General features: G+C 42.9%; 8 protein-coding genes across 8 annotated transcripts; 1 reads left to right on the plus strand and 7 right to left on the minus strand.

Moving 5' to 3' along the window:
• Positions 1 to 60: 60 nt before the first annotated feature.
• BCIN_08g05660 (hypothetical protein) lies at positions 61 to 915 on the minus strand. The gene has a single exon (XM_001553007.2). It carries the CDS (start codon positions 755 to 757, stop codon positions 209 to 211), a length of 549 nt encoding a protein of 182 aa, XP_001553057.1. The 5' UTR covers positions 758 to 915; the 3' UTR covers positions 61 to 208.
• Positions 916 to 1,038: 123 nt separating this feature from the next.
• Positions 1,039 to 1,717, minus strand: BCIN_08g05670 (hypothetical protein). Its single transcript, XM_001553008.2, has one exon. It carries the CDS (start codon positions 1,576 to 1,578, stop codon positions 1,063 to 1,065), a length of 516 nt encoding a protein of 171 aa, XP_001553058.1. The 5' UTR covers positions 1,579 to 1,717; the 3' UTR covers positions 1,039 to 1,062.
• Positions 1,718 to 1,920: 203 nt separating this feature from the next.
• Positions 1,921 to 2,729, minus strand: BCIN_08g05680 (hypothetical protein). Its single transcript, XM_001553009.2, has 3 exons — positions 2,335 to 2,729; positions 2,226 to 2,276; positions 1,921 to 2,174 (listed from the first exon to the last, which is right to left on the minus strand). Exons 1-3 carry the CDS (start codon positions 2,628 to 2,630, stop codon positions 2,066 to 2,068), a joined length of 456 nt encoding a protein of 151 aa, XP_001553059.1. The 5' UTR covers positions 2,631 to 2,729; the 3' UTR covers positions 1,921 to 2,065.
• Positions 2,730 to 2,957: 228 nt separating this feature from the next.
• On the minus strand, positions 2,958 to 4,544 carry BCIN_08g05690 (hypothetical protein). The gene is made up of 2 exons (XM_001553010.2): positions 3,402 to 4,544; positions 2,958 to 3,332 (listed from the first exon to the last, which is right to left on the minus strand). The coding sequence occupies exons 1-2, from the start codon at positions 4,506 to 4,508 to the stop codon at positions 2,994 to 2,996; spliced, it is 1,446 nt and encodes a 481-aa protein (XP_001553060.1). The 5' UTR covers positions 4,509 to 4,544; the 3' UTR covers positions 2,958 to 2,993.
• A 459-nt stretch (positions 4,545 to 5,003) lies between these two features.
• Positions 5,004 to 6,910, minus strand: BCIN_08g05700 (hypothetical protein). The gene is made up of 2 exons (XM_024694727.1): positions 6,136 to 6,910; positions 5,004 to 6,048 (listed from the first exon to the last, which is right to left on the minus strand). The coding sequence occupies exons 1-2, from the start codon at positions 6,609 to 6,611 to the stop codon at positions 5,247 to 5,249; spliced, it is 1,278 nt and encodes a 425-aa protein (XP_024550519.1). The 5' UTR covers positions 6,612 to 6,910; the 3' UTR covers positions 5,004 to 5,246.
• Positions 6,911 to 8,068: 1,158 nt separating this feature from the next.
• On the minus strand, positions 8,069 to 9,125 carry BCIN_08g05710 (hypothetical protein). Its single transcript, XM_024694728.1, has one exon. It carries the CDS (start codon positions 8,712 to 8,714, stop codon positions 8,130 to 8,132), a length of 585 nt encoding a protein of 194 aa, XP_024550520.1. The 5' UTR covers positions 8,715 to 9,125; the 3' UTR covers positions 8,069 to 8,129.
• A 447-nt stretch (positions 9,126 to 9,572) lies between these two features.
• Positions 9,573 to 10,308, plus strand: BCIN_08g05720 (hypothetical protein). Its single transcript, XM_024694729.1, has one exon. It carries the CDS (start codon positions 9,627 to 9,629, stop codon positions 10,272 to 10,274), a length of 648 nt encoding a protein of 215 aa, XP_024550521.1. The 5' UTR covers positions 9,573 to 9,626; the 3' UTR covers positions 10,275 to 10,308.
• Positions 10,309 to 10,463: 155 nt separating this feature from the next.
• On the minus strand, positions 10,464 to 12,193 carry BCIN_08g05730 (hypothetical protein). The gene has a single exon (XM_024694730.1). It carries the CDS (start codon positions 11,841 to 11,843, stop codon positions 10,764 to 10,766), a length of 1,080 nt encoding a protein of 359 aa, XP_024550522.1. The 5' UTR covers positions 11,844 to 12,193; the 3' UTR covers positions 10,464 to 10,763.
• Between the last annotated feature and the right edge of the window lie 411 nt (positions 12,194 to 12,604).

Genomic DNA, 12,604 nt, shown 5'->3' on the forward strand with positions numbered 1-12,604 from the left:
TACATATCCCCCATTACTAGATAGTCTTTGAATCTTTGTGGTGCTTGTCGTCTCCTCCCTTGCGCGATCTTCTAACCCAATTCTAACCCAACTGAACCTTTACTAGAACCAAATATCCACTCCATCAAGCTTTCATCATACCTAAAAACCCCAATATTCATCACTTTATCCTTCCAAACAGAACCCCATTTCCATCATCAGGCCAAGCTCAGCCCCTGAGAACGAATCCAGGACGATCCCACTTCGTCGTACCGACCGAACTAACAGGAGAAACAGGGCGAGAACCATAATCTTCTTCATATTGCCTCTGCGTCGGTGGTGGCACAGAACTCGGATTCGGATTACTGATCGATTGACCAATTCGACGTCTTCCCGTATGAGCACCAAGCGTGCCAGGTTCAAGTGTGTTGGCCCCACTGCTTTGTGCTCCAACCATAACAACTCCAAGCGAAGATCCTCTTTCCGGAATAGTCCAGCTCAATCTAGATTCCTTCACGCTATCTTTTTCTTTTTGCATGTTCTGTTCAGTCGACACTTTGTCGAGGGGGTTTTGAGTCTTTTTTTGTGCTTGGAGGTAGCTCGCATATCCATTCATAACGCGGGCTGATACTGCGCGGTGAGAAGATGAGATGGCAACGGGTCGGGGTGCGTTGAGACTGCTTTCATCGCTTGTGCGAGGTGCGTATGCGCCTCTGGTAGTTCGGCGTTGATGTTTTTCGTTTGGAGGGACCGCTGGTTTGGATGGTGCGCAGCCCATTTTGGAGGATATACGAGAGAGCTTCTGGGAGATTTTGTTGGAAAGAATCCGGGGAGTCAGAGTTGTCGATTTTCTTTCATAGGACTTTTGGAAAGATATGGGTGAGCCAACTTTGACGATAATTAATGTTGAAGTTTTGAGTGCGATGCTTGATATTCACTGGTGGTTGAATGACGAATTATACATTTGGTGCAATAACCAATTATCTTCAACTATTGACTCGAATTTTCACAGTACCATGAATGGGTAACTACAGTTTTTAGATGGCATCGTAATTTGTATGCCAGAGTATTGAGATTAGAATTTTAACTCATATAACCCACCACCCGGTTTTTCTGTCCGAAGCACCACTTCCACCACTTCCACCACTTTGACCAACGATTCATACCAATCCATGATTTGCTAACCTTTCCCAATCCTTTCTCTTTCTTGGATCTCTTTGCATAATCATCTTGTTTGATATTCCTATCCATCTTGCTCATCTCATCCATCACAGCCATTGCATCGACTACCAACCGTTTTCTCCCCTCCACATCTTCATCACCCTTCCAATGTAACCCCTCTTCTTCTTCTATCTTTCTAGTCATCTGCGTATCTTTATTGCGTTTAATACATTCTCGTGCTCCTTCGATTCTCTCTTCTCTAAATTTGGGAGCTTCGAAAAGCATGGGCATCAAGCTATCTGTAGGCCATGCAAGATGGGACATTTCCTCCCAAATTTTAGGGTCGTTGGTAATTTGTATCTTGTCTATGTCAATATCCCACCCGGCCGTAGTCATAGGTAGCGCTGAAGATGGATTCTCAGGCATTTCTGCGTTCATTGTGTTTTGCACCTGTTTCTCTTGAGATGCATATACCTATTTCGAAGTGTGGAGAAGGTTGCGAGGAAACTGAGGGTCTGCTTTGCAGGTGATCTGCCTTATATATGTACTTCTACGATATCAAGAAGAATTTATAGTCTATAAATGATTGAACTATCTGCAGTAATACCTTCAAACTCAGCAGTAGCATTTTTGAACGTGAACCGCAGTTGCAATACGCGTACCATTAATGACTCGCTAACATTACGGGAGGTCAATTATGGCCGTTTCAATTTGTTGAGTCACAGAAATCATCATGAAATCATAACTTCCAGCCCAGCATTTTTTGAATTCGGCTTCCGATGTGAATTTCAACGGATTTTGTATTAGATTCTTGAATCTATTTAGATATATAGCGCGGAAAACTAAGGGGGTTCTCTCGCAATATAATTCCCCATTGTTCTTTCCACCACCTTAACTTCCTCCTGGTGTCCCTTCGTTGAACAGTCTACAAATCTACCTCACAATCGAACATATTTTCCTCTGCATCCCTAGAACCATCAAAATAACCACTATCCGCGAAACGAACCTTTCTCTTTGTAATTTTATTCTTCGCCCTGGAATTATTAGCAGAGACTTCGTTATTATATATCGATAACTTGACTTACTTCCTGAGATCATCAAGCGATTCTTGCGAGCCAAAATCCCTGACGATTATCCTAATAATAATAAAAGTTAGTAGGCACTTTATTTTTTATTGGAACAAGCGGAACTTACGCTCCAGCCTTGTTTAAATATTCTTGAGACTCCATACGTCCATATTTATCTCCATGTTTGTTCTTCACCTGCATAACGACAAGTAAGTGAGGATCAAGGTTGTTATTTTCTGCTATGGTTTCTGGCCGTAGAGTCGAAAGATCGATCATCGATTTGGATTTTGGGGGCGATGAGACTTGTAAAATGTTACCGAAAGTTTTACTTGGGAGTTGGGTAGCATTTTGAGGCTGACTTGGTGTGATGGATTTGCTGCGGGCTTTGATAGGTTGGTCTTCAGGAGGTGTCAAAGTTGACATTTTAGTGATGTTATTTTCGATCTGGGTAATGTCTTGGTGCTTTTGAACTGGTTCGTACGTCGTGAGAAGAAGCTGTTACATTGATGAAAAGCCAGCTCCTAAATAAGTTTTCTTTTAATGGATGGAGATTATTCATAGATCAAATTGTTGATTATTGGCATTACACCACTTGCTCATATTCCCAAGACAGATACGGTCATACATCATGAAGTAAGAATTGTGATTAATAGATGTTCCTGAAATATGCTAACTAGTGATTCTAGTCTCAGGTAGATAACGGCTCCAGATATAGAGAGTACGCCTATGCAGCTACTCAGATACATGTTGTGTCAATATCTAATTCCGCATCCAGCGCTGACTCAACTAATCATAACGAGAGCCGGTTTTCATTACCTCACCTTTATTTGGAAATCCTTTCGGTACAACTCTCAGGGAAGTAATGACTTCTCCATTTCCCTCACTAATCAACTGATCAGTAGCCCAATGAAATCCCTGACCGCATCGATATCCACCCGGGATTCTGAACCATCGACATCCTCTTGGACAGGTATTACCAATTTTTCGAAGTTGTGATTTTGCCCACGCGTCTTGAGCGGAAAATTCTTGAGACGTAATATCCAGATTCTCAATTCCTAATTGAGACATAGCCATTTCCTGATCGTGTTGGCTTTCCAATCCTGGAAATTGGGCGACAGAAGCTCGCTGTTATCGAAGTCTATCAGTTAGTGATCCTCATAAACTTCCTGATTCCTTATACTGGGGTTTACATACCTGTTGTGGCGATGGCAGAGGAGATGCTGCACCATATCTATTCTGTCCACTTGTCGATTGTAGCTCCCTAAAACTAGGCTTAGGATCTCCGGGTTGCACAAACGAACGGAAACTCTTTCCTCGAGCAATTCTTCCCCGAGCTTTTTGCATTGCTTCCTCCTGCCTCGCCTTGCGCCACTCTGGATCTTGACGTGGATCAACATACTGGGCTGCTTGACCACGTGGATTTTCGAGTTGGGCTCTGGCTTCAGCTTCGTAGTGGTAAATTTCAGGTGGGCCTTGTCTGTTAGTAGGCATAATGCTAGATGGTGGGTTGCCTCCGAATGTTGGATTGGTTCCGAATGATTGTCTACGTGGCAATTGAAATTCAGGTCGTTGGCCTGGATCAATGCGTGAAGAATCTTGAACTTGTAGTTGCAAATGAAGTGGTGTTGTTAGAGTTGGTTGAAATCGAGCCAGATTTTGTAGCTCAGGACGAAGCAGTTGTCGAGTTTGTGATTGAGTTCGATTAATAGATCCGTTAGATTTAGATTTCTGTGTTTGAATTTTTGATTGAGTTCGTTCAAGAAATCCGGCTGGTCTCTGTGATTCAGATACAGATTTGCTCGATTGCGCAGATCCCAGAGGTGGCACGCACTGTGATTGTAATTGAGGAAAAACCAGAGCCGCCTGGCCTTGACCAAGGGGCACTGCAGTAACTCGTGATTGGGAGCTGCTTCTAGTTTCAGAGACACGGGATATTGTTCGACCTGTTTCATTTCCTACATCAAATTGTAGTTGACTGGTATGGGAAGAATGAGTAGGACTTGGACGACTAGATTCTTTTAAGCTTTGATTGGTAGAACGTTGGTCTGCAGGAAGAGGATTGTTAGGAGCTCGACTTCTAACATGACTGGCAGATAATTGTCGTTGTCCTGTGACGAGTTGAGCATCCATTCCACCAAGGCCAGCAGGAGCTTGACTTCCACTAGAACTGGTAGAAGCTTGGTCTGCAGCAAGTGGCACATTCATCCTATCAGGTCCGCTAGAGGCTAGATCTTCTTGCGGAAGTCTACTTACACCACCATCACCTTGACCTCCCTTTGCATTCTTCTTCTTACCTCCCATGTTGATATCTGAACTTACTGATGGTTGAATGAAGTCAACAGTGGCTAGGGGAAATCTTGCAGGTAGTTTGAGTTGAATATAAATCGAATTAACAAAGCGAAGGGTTTTATAATAAATTGAAGTAGATATTAAACCGTAGTGACTACATTTAATAAATGGTGAATCTGAGAGCCTACATATTATACACAAGTAGGTTGCTATAACAATTTTGAATAACTATTGAGCCGTCAGTTCATTGGCATTTTTGCAATTCGAGTTGACAGTAACTAGATTGATACAGCTGTACGAATGATCATGTATTAAAGAACCACACCTATGCTCGCTCGAGAAATACTGCAATAAACATAAAATACTACGGCATCCCAAAGGTACATCTATTCTTTCAATCCGCTGCCACCACCTTATTTCCACTTAGAAAACAGTGACTTCCATAAAACATATCATGTCGATTTCCAAGGGCGTACTCTGCTTCCATACATATGGCAGTAATTAGAATGAGACTAGAAATATCTCCAATGATTTTGTAACTAGGGCTAAAGTCCAAATCGATTAATTGGCTAATTATTATCCTAATCAATGTTCGCAATCTACCTCGTCGGTTTACTTCGACTTACATGATGATGGTATAAATAAGATGCATGAGACTCTCCGAGGTACTAGCCATGGAGCACTTGTTCTCTGGGTATTATGTGAAAAACTTTTGGATATATCCCTTCATGATCGTAAATCCGTTCAGCATCATCTACCCCTATTGCCCCTTAATCTATACCACCTAACGATCCATAGAACCAACGCCAGCGTTGACATTAATCTTATGCCAGCACCAATCCAAACGCCTTTCTTCATTGCATCATAATATCCTTCTAACATAACGCCTACCGCGTGTTCCTTCGTCTTGTTCTTTCCTATTAAAGGCCCTCCACTCTCAAGCATTGCAACAGCAGTTGTTTCTCCATCCATTGCTATTTGATTACCAGTCCCATCATGTGCACTCCCTAGTAATCGTTCCGTATTTCGTTTCTTGATATTTCGTGTAAGCAGATTTATAATGATTCGTATATCTGGTGAAGTAAAAGTGGGATATTCCCACAACTCAACCGAATCGTGAGGTGGTAATTGATCGAGAAAATCAGCCACCATACCCAAGGTCAAACCCCAAAGTAAGAGCGGTCTATCGCTTTGGGCTTTCTCTCCCCCTTTGAACCAAGTATAAGCTCTTCCAAATATGCTTTTCTTAGGTTGCGATTCTTCCGAGAAATATTCCTTTGTTGAACTGCAATACAATGATTCACTGGGTCGTAATCGGATGGCCGAGAACCTCATTTTGCCTATTATCGGCTTCAGTATTGTTTTCACTACTATACCACCTTGCTTGGCAAATCGATCGGATACATTGACGTATTCATATGTGCGGACCGAGGGCGAAAGAAGGACTCGTAGAGGAACCCAATGTGTTGATGCTATCTCAGCAGGCTGTAGTTGGAGTGGTGGAAAGGCCGGACAGATCCAGATGAAGAGGAACGGACAAAGTACCATTATTCTGTTTCGGAGACAGTATCAGCAATTTATCTTCAACATTTCTGCCTTGTCGTAGCGAATTGAGATCCATCTGCCAAAGGTAACTCACGGCACTGATCCCCAGCTTGTAGATACCACCCTCTCCGGCAGGTTGCCAACATATACACATCTCTCCCCCCTTAAATCCAACCCAATTTCCTCACTCGTTTCCCTCACTGCGACATCTTTGTCACTTGCATCACCAGGATCCCTCTTTCCTCCCGGTAGCGCGACATGACTCGTCCATCGATCTCCTTCTCTTGCCGCGCGTTTTATGAATAACAATTCAGGATCACCGTTTTTCACCCACGATTGTTCAAAGAAATTTGCAAGTCGCTGGTCCGTTGGAGGCTCTGGATATGGAAAGATTTGAGGAGCTGTAGGAGGAAGATCATTGCGGGAAGGACGAATACGTAATACTAGAGCTACTGATGCGCGCCTTGGACAATTCGGTGGATTAGGTATGTATGGATATGGGTTTTGTGAGATGTGGAGGAGAGTGTTGTGGAGAGATGTGGTAATGGAGGGGGGGGATTCGAAGGACATTTCCCTTTCCCCGTGTCTCAGGGACAATAAACCGCAGAGCAGGAATTAATGGGATGGTGTTGTGATTTGTTGTACGAACATTAATTGACACAGCGCAGGACAATTAAAAAAATACCGGTGAAGCTGTTCGAAGCCGCGGTTTCGCTTATCTTATCTGAACAATACCTAGGTAGGCTGTTCAGGCTGTGACGTGGTGACTGAAGGCGCCCGAGTGGGTCACGATAGGCTAAGGATAGGGGAACGGGTGCTAAAACGCTCGTGGCAGAAAACGGCAGGGAGGGACCAGATGATGGAGGATCGAACAAGTGGATGAGAAAGAAGCAAGTTTTGATATAAATCCAATTCGTTGGTTTATATAGCATCACTACCAAGATAAATAATCACACCTTTCCCTTCGATTCGAACTCATTTCCTTCACATATCTTCCTCCCGAGGTTATATGCACCATAGTCGTGGGCATGAACGTACGGCGAACAGCTATCCACTGGCCCCACACAGATACATACATACCAACCAGCCCCCTTAAATTCGAGATTAAGACGGGTCTGCGTTGGTTCGGCAGGCGGTGTCGGGCCCTGCACATGCTTTGTTTTGAACAAGAACTGTTCTATGGTTGAAATGCCCAGTCCAGTGGAGAATGAACATCTATCTCCAGCGAGAAAGGTTGGATTCAAGTAGACCAAAATTGCAAAGATTTTCGGGGGCTCTGGGTAGTACGATATGCCCTGACTGCATATGCTCCAAATTGGCTCAGAGATGGAGGACGGCATAAGCCTCCTGGGCATATAGTGGGCATCATCCCAACTTCACACTCGAGGTTGCGGATCTGATCGTACGGAAGTGTCTTCGTGTTGACCCGTTGGGAATACATTGCCTTTACCGATGGTTCGTTTTTTAATTTGGGGAACCCAAATGCGAAGATGCATTTGCAGAACATCATGCATGCATGAACTATCGGTGGGAGCTATGTGTTCATTGCCATTTAAGAACAATATCCATCGTGTCGATAGTGGAGCCAGAAGAGATGGATCAGGTTCTAGAAACCCAGCACTTGGGTGGCAAATAGTGTACCTGTCGATCGATAGTGTACGAATAGCTGAAAGGTTACTCTGAGACAAATCTTAGTTTACATCCTCTTCCAGCAGCTAAAGGGACCACCTCTCCAATTGTCTGCGCAGATCAATCTCACCTACCATTATTGTATAGATCACATTTTCGGATGATACCCGGCGAAATGTGAGTCTCATCCAATTGTGCGATCGATTACGTTCTGCATTCAGCTATGCTCATCTTGAAAGACACCGTTAATTTATGTTTGTTCGGTCGTTTCCCGGTTAAAAGATCTCTAACAACATGCTAACAATATGATCGGATAGCAGGGCAAGTTTCTGAGTCGAATAGATGTACCAAGCCAAGTCAGTAAGTGAGAAACTATCATTTCGTGGAACCAGCGAAGCTGCCGTTCGATTAATCTCTAATTTTGGTAGATTGCTGTCGTCAACTTCCAATCGTTTGTTGTCAAGAGAGTTCGTAGTCGGGATATCGACCGCGAGGATTCCTTTTCGGAGCCGTTGGTGAAGCGTCAGCCATGAACTTCACAGTACGTGGAGATTGCTGTTTTGATGACTCAACAAAGCCCGGTGGCCTTTCATAGTTTGGATAATAGCCAAACTTTGACTTCAATGGCAGGTTTTTGACGGGTGGTTCTATACCATCCTGCGGCCTGGCTGGAGATATTTGGTATTGAGGCCCTGCTCGGGGTTTCTTATTTGGAAGACAACCAAATGCGAATTTCGGTCCACCTTTACTTTCTGGAAGTGGTCTAATGACTTGTGGCTCTGGTTGCTTCTTCAATGATCGAGAACGTTGAATAAGGAGGTAGTATCCAGCAGGCTTGTCTGTTGAGACAGCTATTGGAAGGTCCAGCCTCATTTGTTTTTGCGGTTTTAGCTTTGGCAATGGCTCTTGAGTTGTAACAAGCGTTGCATTGGGGTTTATGAGACTCAAATCGTTGTTAAATCTAGATTCAAAAGATCCAGGCTGAAGTATTAGAGGTATTGTTGACCGCCCGAAGCCCGAGTCAAATACCTGAACACTCGCCATAATCAATCCAAGAAGATTTGCTTCAAATCTCTCAGCATTGCAAATCAATGATAGAAATCTAGGGAAAGACAAGAGATATAGAGTATGGGTCTCAATCAAGATCCGAGTCTAACTCAATGTATAGTACAAATCCGAGACGTAAAAGGAGTGAGATTCCAGATGTTGTAAGGCACAATATCAAATGAAACAGTATGGAGTGTGAGCGACGAGATTTTTACACTTAGTCAAATTTGACCCAAGCTACTGGCCATCATGTCCATCCAGGAAAAAACGGTCCTGATGCCAACGACAATCTTAAATAGATTTATGTAAAGGTAGTATGCAACATATTGCACCATGCTAACCCAAAATCATTATCGCATACAAGCTTTAGACTGTCTATGTCATATGAAAGCTTCCTAGTTTCACATCTGGAATCTGACATTCGGATGTTCATCGGATCTGTGGGAACTTCCAAATTCGAGATCTATTGTGCAACACTTGGGATTTATAGCTTGGCAAATGCTTGTTGTCGGTAAGTATGCTGGCCAATATGTGGGGGTATGTGTTTAAGTTTCTTTCAACCGTCGTTTCAGAATTTGAGATGACATTTTTATATTTGAAAGATGAGACGACCCGAGACCCGAGGATTACTGAATATATACAAAGACATTCATTAAAAATGTAAAGACTATTATTAAATTCATGAATTGCTTAGGAAATTCGAAACACTATAAAATAGAAGGATTCCATGGGAGTGGCTAAATGTGGCTGTGATTGTTGGTGCTAGCGAGGTCGCGGCCATTGTATTGAGGTTGCACCACTTATTGTGACCGCGGTCAAGCTGTTTCCAACAACAAACAAAACCAGCATGTTATAGGAACCTAAGTAGGTAAAAGTTCAGATGAATATGTTCTCTACACGTTATTCAATATGCCTTCTGCAATTACTGTGTCCTCCATAGACACAGAATCAGCGATGTGTTCAGTGGAGAGCTCAGTTCAAACCGTCTTTGCAATCCCTGAACTTTTGGAACTTATCCTCCTCCAGCTACCATTACTCGACCTTGTTCGAGCTCAAATGATTAATCAGAACTTTTATGCTGTTATTGAATCCTCAAACTCACTCCAACGAGCTCTATTTTTTCGTGCATCTCCAGCTACATCATTTCCACGACCTAATCCTCTCCTTCAACCTTGTCATAACGCGCAGTTCCTAGACCTTCGATCAACTCAAACACGATGCAGGTATTTACATAACCCGCGAGGTCGGCGGATGGAAGATTGGAGCAAGTGGCCCGCTATAGATTATAGAGATGGATTTAGATTGAATATACAACCTACTGATGAGGCTGTCAGAAGGAAAGAGGCTAGTTGGAGGCGTATGTTGATTGTTCAACCACCCATTGAAGAATTAGAAATGAATGGCCCTCCATCGCGGAGGATTGAAGATCGATTTGGTATAACTATGGATGAGCTGGGAAGCCCATTGGGAAAACTGAGATGTGTGGATTTTGAGATCTTTACAAGTGGGAAGTCCCGTATGATTGTTGAGAAGCAAATGAAACGCCTGGCCCATTGACAATCTAGCGTTTCCTGAGTTGTCCTTGATCTTCAAGTCATGCAGATATATCAACTTTGATACTACCTGTTTATTCTGTGTGGGGGAATTAGAAGTATTCCTATCGAATGCTTAAGCGTTAATAGCTTCAGTGGTATGTAGCTTTCACATTCAACAGCAGTAGATGCTCAACAAGAAATAAATAATCGTTGGTACATTCTCACTTTGTCTCAATCATCCCAGAAAAGTTTCTTTCGCATGGATACACTGTATTTTAATATTCTTTGTACCGTGGTATTATCATCATTTTTAGAACCTTTGCGTTTCCTTTTCCTCCTTGTATTGATCACTGAAACAGTCAGTTGAAAAATTCAAATGGCTATAATCTCAGATTGCAACCACAAATGCTCTTGTGAAAACAGAATACACACTAGTCATTATCTTACATTTCCCCGTCGAGATCTGAGAAATCAATCGTTCAGCATCAGGTATGCCCATCCATACCATACTTTAGTCCCGATCATAGCCAGCCATCGTATCACCAGCTAAAGGCGACAGATGTTGATCTTTCCTAGAATTATGGTGGCTAGGCTCATGAGAATGTCGGGATTTATCACCATATGGAGATCCTGTCCGACTCCCATGTTTACTGTTTCCTGTCGTCCTTTCTGTAGAATGCGGTGTGCTTCCGGGGCTTAACAAACGCCTCACGCCATTTCCGCCTCTTAAGAATCCAGCCATGTCTGCAGGTCGTTTCCCTTCCTTATCTCTCGCCTTTGGATCTGCACCTGAATTTATTAATAGTCTTACCATATCCTCCTTTACTTTGGCACCTACTCCATCAATGAAGTCAACTCCTGCGATTGCTCGATGTAATGGACCTCTTCCTTTTTTGTCCTTGACTCTCACATTTGCATCACTATGAATTAAGACTTTCACAGCCTCAACACAATCGTGTCTGCACGCCAACAACAATGCTGTAGAGCCCTTCATATCCCTAGCTTCAATGTCTGCTCCCTTTTCCAACAAATATTTAATTGTGTGCGGATGTCCCCATCTAGAGGCAGAAAGCAGTGGTGTATTACCCCAACCGTCTCTGGCCTCCAAATACGCTTCATATTCTACCAAAAGCTTCACCATTTCCAAATCTCCAATCCTGGCTGCGATATGAAGAACAGTTTCTCCACCTTTTAGTGTCATCGAAGTGTCAGCTCCAGCCTCCAGCAACAAATCAGTTGTTTTCACATGATGTGTTTGTACGGCCGCTATCAGAGGCGTAATATTCTGTGACCATACATTCACGTCTGTCTTCTTTATTTCATCCTTATGACGGGAGCTTTCTGATCGTGGACGACGTGGAGGATCAATGAGAATATCAAGAATCTCCATTTTTCCTGCACTGCTGGCCGCGACGAGGGCTGGTGCCATATCTATCTGATGATCTTGTGAAAGAATGCTTTTAACTACGCTTGCATTTCCCTCGTATGCTGCTTTCGCTAATTCGGTAGATGGAGAAGTGCCTCTCTTCGAGAGGTATGCTGTGACTTCCTTTATCGCGATTGGAGCGAAGGTCTTGATGATAGTGTCCATTTTGGTTGTGATATGATTATGGCAATTCTTTTGGTGGATTACTCGGGTTGATATGTAAGATACCTTGCTACACAATGTGTGACGCCCAGGTAGTGCAAAGCCACAAAACTGCTAGTAGCTTTCAACTGATTGATTCGAGATGAAATATCAGGATGTTAAAACGTATCGCCAAATAAAGTTATGAGCATACCCGAGTGAACCTCATTTTATTTTTCTATTATCTCTCCAGAGAAAATGAGATTTCGAAAGTCGCGGAATTGAAATCAGCTGACTGTCGAGGTCATGTCTTGGAATTGTATCTGAATCATACGATGTCATCATCTTGACATGCAACATTCCAGCCCAACCCCACGAAAATGACAAATTGCATGAGTCAAATGTTTCCAGAAAATCTTATTTGCCAGGTGATTGATTTCAAGACAAGTTTTGTACAACGTCGGCTCGGCTGTAGCCTTGGCTCATCGTACGATGAGAAATCACATGTTAAGAATTGTGGTTTCGCATCTAATTTCTTTCGTGTATCAAATTCATGTGACTATTCTGGGATGTGTAGGTATTCAAGCGAAGTACTTCCACGGATTTAGATAATTTTTTGGACGTTAGAGATTTCTGGGTTTCTATTTCAGTCCAGATCATCGACTGATATACTTTTATTACAACCACGTTCAAAGATATGGCAGTTAGAATGAATGCTCTATTGCGCTGCTCCTTCAGCTCAAAGATTGTTACTTTGTCAAATGAGAAGTTTTATTGTGTACCCG

This window comes from Botrytis cinerea, chromosome 8 (assembly GCF_000143535.2).
Source record: "Botrytis cinerea B05.10 chromosome 8, complete sequence".
Taxonomy (NCBI): Eukaryota; Fungi; Ascomycota; class Leotiomycetes; order Helotiales; family Sclerotiniaceae; genus Botrytis; species Botrytis cinerea.

What these genes read in the sequence shown, in the direction of transcription:
- BCIN_08g05660 (XM_001553007.2), bottom strand. Translation starts at nt 757, where the DNA reads ATGGGCTGCGCACCATCCAAACCAGCGGTCCCTCCAAACGAAAAACAT.
- BCIN_08g05670 (XM_001553008.2), bottom strand. Translation starts at nt 1,578, where the DNA reads ATGAACGCAGAAATGCCTGAGAATCCATCTTCAGCGCTACCTATGACT.
- BCIN_08g05680 (XM_001553009.2), bottom strand. Translation starts at nt 2,630, where the DNA reads ATGTCAACTTTGACACCTCCTGAAGACCAACCTATCAAAGCCCGCAGC. An exon ending in TATTTAAACAAGGCTGGAGC is followed by an intron (nt 2,277 to 2,334) that starts GTAAGTTCCGCT and finishes TATTATTATTAG; the next exon opens with GATAATCGTCAGGGATTTTG. An exon ending in TCGCTTGATGATCTCAGGAA is followed by an intron (nt 2,175 to 2,225) that starts GTAAGTCAAGTT and finishes TAATAATTCCAG; the next exon opens with GGCGAAGAATAAAATTACAA.
- BCIN_08g05690 (XM_001553010.2), bottom strand. Translation starts at nt 4,508, where the DNA reads ATGGGAGGTAAGAAGAAGAATGCAAAGGGAGGTCAAGGTGATGGTGGT. An exon ending in CTCTGCCATCGCCACAACAG is followed by an intron (nt 3,333 to 3,401) that starts GTATGTAAACCC and finishes CTTCGATAACAG; the next exon opens with CGAGCTTCTGTCGCCCAATT.
- BCIN_08g05700 (XM_024694727.1), bottom strand. Translation starts at nt 6,611, where the DNA reads ATGTCCTTCGAATCCCCCCCCTCCATTACCACATCTCTCCACAACACT. An exon ending in ACAAGCTGGGGATCAGTGCC is followed by an intron (nt 6,049 to 6,135) that starts GTGAGTTACCTT and finishes TCTCCGAAACAG; the next exon opens with AATAATGGTACTTTGTCCGT.
- BCIN_08g05710 (XM_024694728.1), bottom strand. Translation starts at nt 8,714, where the DNA reads ATGGCGAGTGTTCAGGTATTTGACTCGGGCTTCGGGCGGTCAACAATA.
- BCIN_08g05720 (XM_024694729.1), top strand. Translation starts at nt 9,627, where the DNA reads ATGCCTTCTGCAATTACTGTGTCCTCCATAGACACAGAATCAGCGATG.
- BCIN_08g05730 (XM_024694730.1), bottom strand. Translation starts at nt 11,843, where the DNA reads ATGGACACTATCATCAAGACCTTCGCTCCAATCGCGATAAAGGAAGTC.